The sequence below is a fragment of the Eurypyga helias genome, unplaced genomic scaffold (genome assembly GCF_000690775.1).
Source record: "Eurypyga helias isolate BGI_N326 unplaced genomic scaffold, ASM69077v1 scaffold31690, whole genome shotgun sequence".
Lineage (NCBI taxonomy): Eukaryota > Metazoa > Chordata > Aves > Eurypygiformes > Eurypygidae > Eurypyga > Eurypyga helias.
The window spans coordinates 1778-2819 of NW_010226787.1; the positions used below are offsets into that span (position 1 = coordinate 1778).

The 1042-nt window shown below is 63.1% G+C and overlaps 1 protein-coding gene across 1 annotated transcript in view; it reads left to right on the forward strand.

Moving 5' to 3' along the window:
- N4BP3 (NEDD4 binding protein 3) overlaps window positions 1–225 on the forward strand; it is a gene marked incomplete at its 5' end in the record, with an annotated part of 1998 nt that extends 1773 nt beyond the window's left edge. Inside the window, 1 exon segment of the mRNA XM_010154561.1 lies at window positions 1–225. This exon segment is cut by the window's left edge and continues 10 nt beyond it. Coding sequence (XP_010152863.1) covers window positions 1–225 — 225 coding nt within the window.
- Window positions 226–1042: the final 817 nt, after the last annotated feature.

A 1042-nucleotide genomic window follows, 5' to 3' on the forward strand; every position in this document is an offset into this window, starting at 1 on the left:
CGCCAGGGCCAGCTGCAGGCTGTGAACTTTGAGCTGGAGAGGAAAACCTGGCAGGAGGAGAAGGAAAAGGTGCTGCGGTACCAGCGGGAGCTCCAGGCCAGCTACATGGAGATGTACCACCGGAGCCAGGCGCTGGAGCGGGAGCTGCGGCAGCTGCGGTCGGAGTCCAGGGATGTTGGGGCCGACTCGCCGTGGATCGAGCGTGTGGAGTCCTCGAAAATCTGAGTGGTGGGACTGTGAAGGGGGAAGGTCTCTTGCTGCTGCAACAGGACGATCTCAGGCTCTGCACAAGGACCGGCCACTGGGTGCTGCCCTGGGGTGAAGGACTGATTGCGACAAGGGAGCTTTTCCTTCTTGCAGTGCTTCAGGCCTTTCTCGGGGGGGGTGGGAATGTCTCTGGAGACTGGAGGTGATCTGTGCAGGGTGGGGGGCTTGCATGTGCCCTGTGCTCTGACTCCAGGAGCGTTTGTCCTGTGATTTCTTCTGCCGTGGGGGCAGAAATCAAACGCCCTGCGAGACATTCCCTGTCCCTCCCGCTCTGCCGTCCCATTCTCTATAACCCATAACTTAATGTTTTGCTAAGGAGAGGCTCAAGCCCTGTCCCCAGTCCCAGCGAACTGCTGCTCGCAGCGGCCGCCCGGTCAGCGGGGCCCTGTGCCTCCACGCGCTGGGCCCTGTGCCTCCACGCGCTGGTGTTGCTGCCGCTGCGGGGGAAAACCTGACAAACGTGGGTACTGCTGGGAGGGGGGCAGCTGCCCCAGCACCTCGGTTGGGGCTTTCCATGTCACCAGCACCGGGGACCCCTCTGCAATGGAGGGTGCATAGTGCAGCTTCCCAGCACGGAGCCCTTGAGCGGAGAGGAGCGAGTGCCTTGTGCAGCAAGGGATGGGAGCCCCGTGCCCTGCCAGGCCTTTGAGAGGCTTTTGGGCAGGGGGAGGAGGACTAGGGCACGAGGGCCGTGGGCTGGTATGCTCCCCAAGCTGGGCAGAACCTTAGGCATCCCCACCTCACCCCTCCCAGGGTGAGAGGTAGCGGAGAAGCT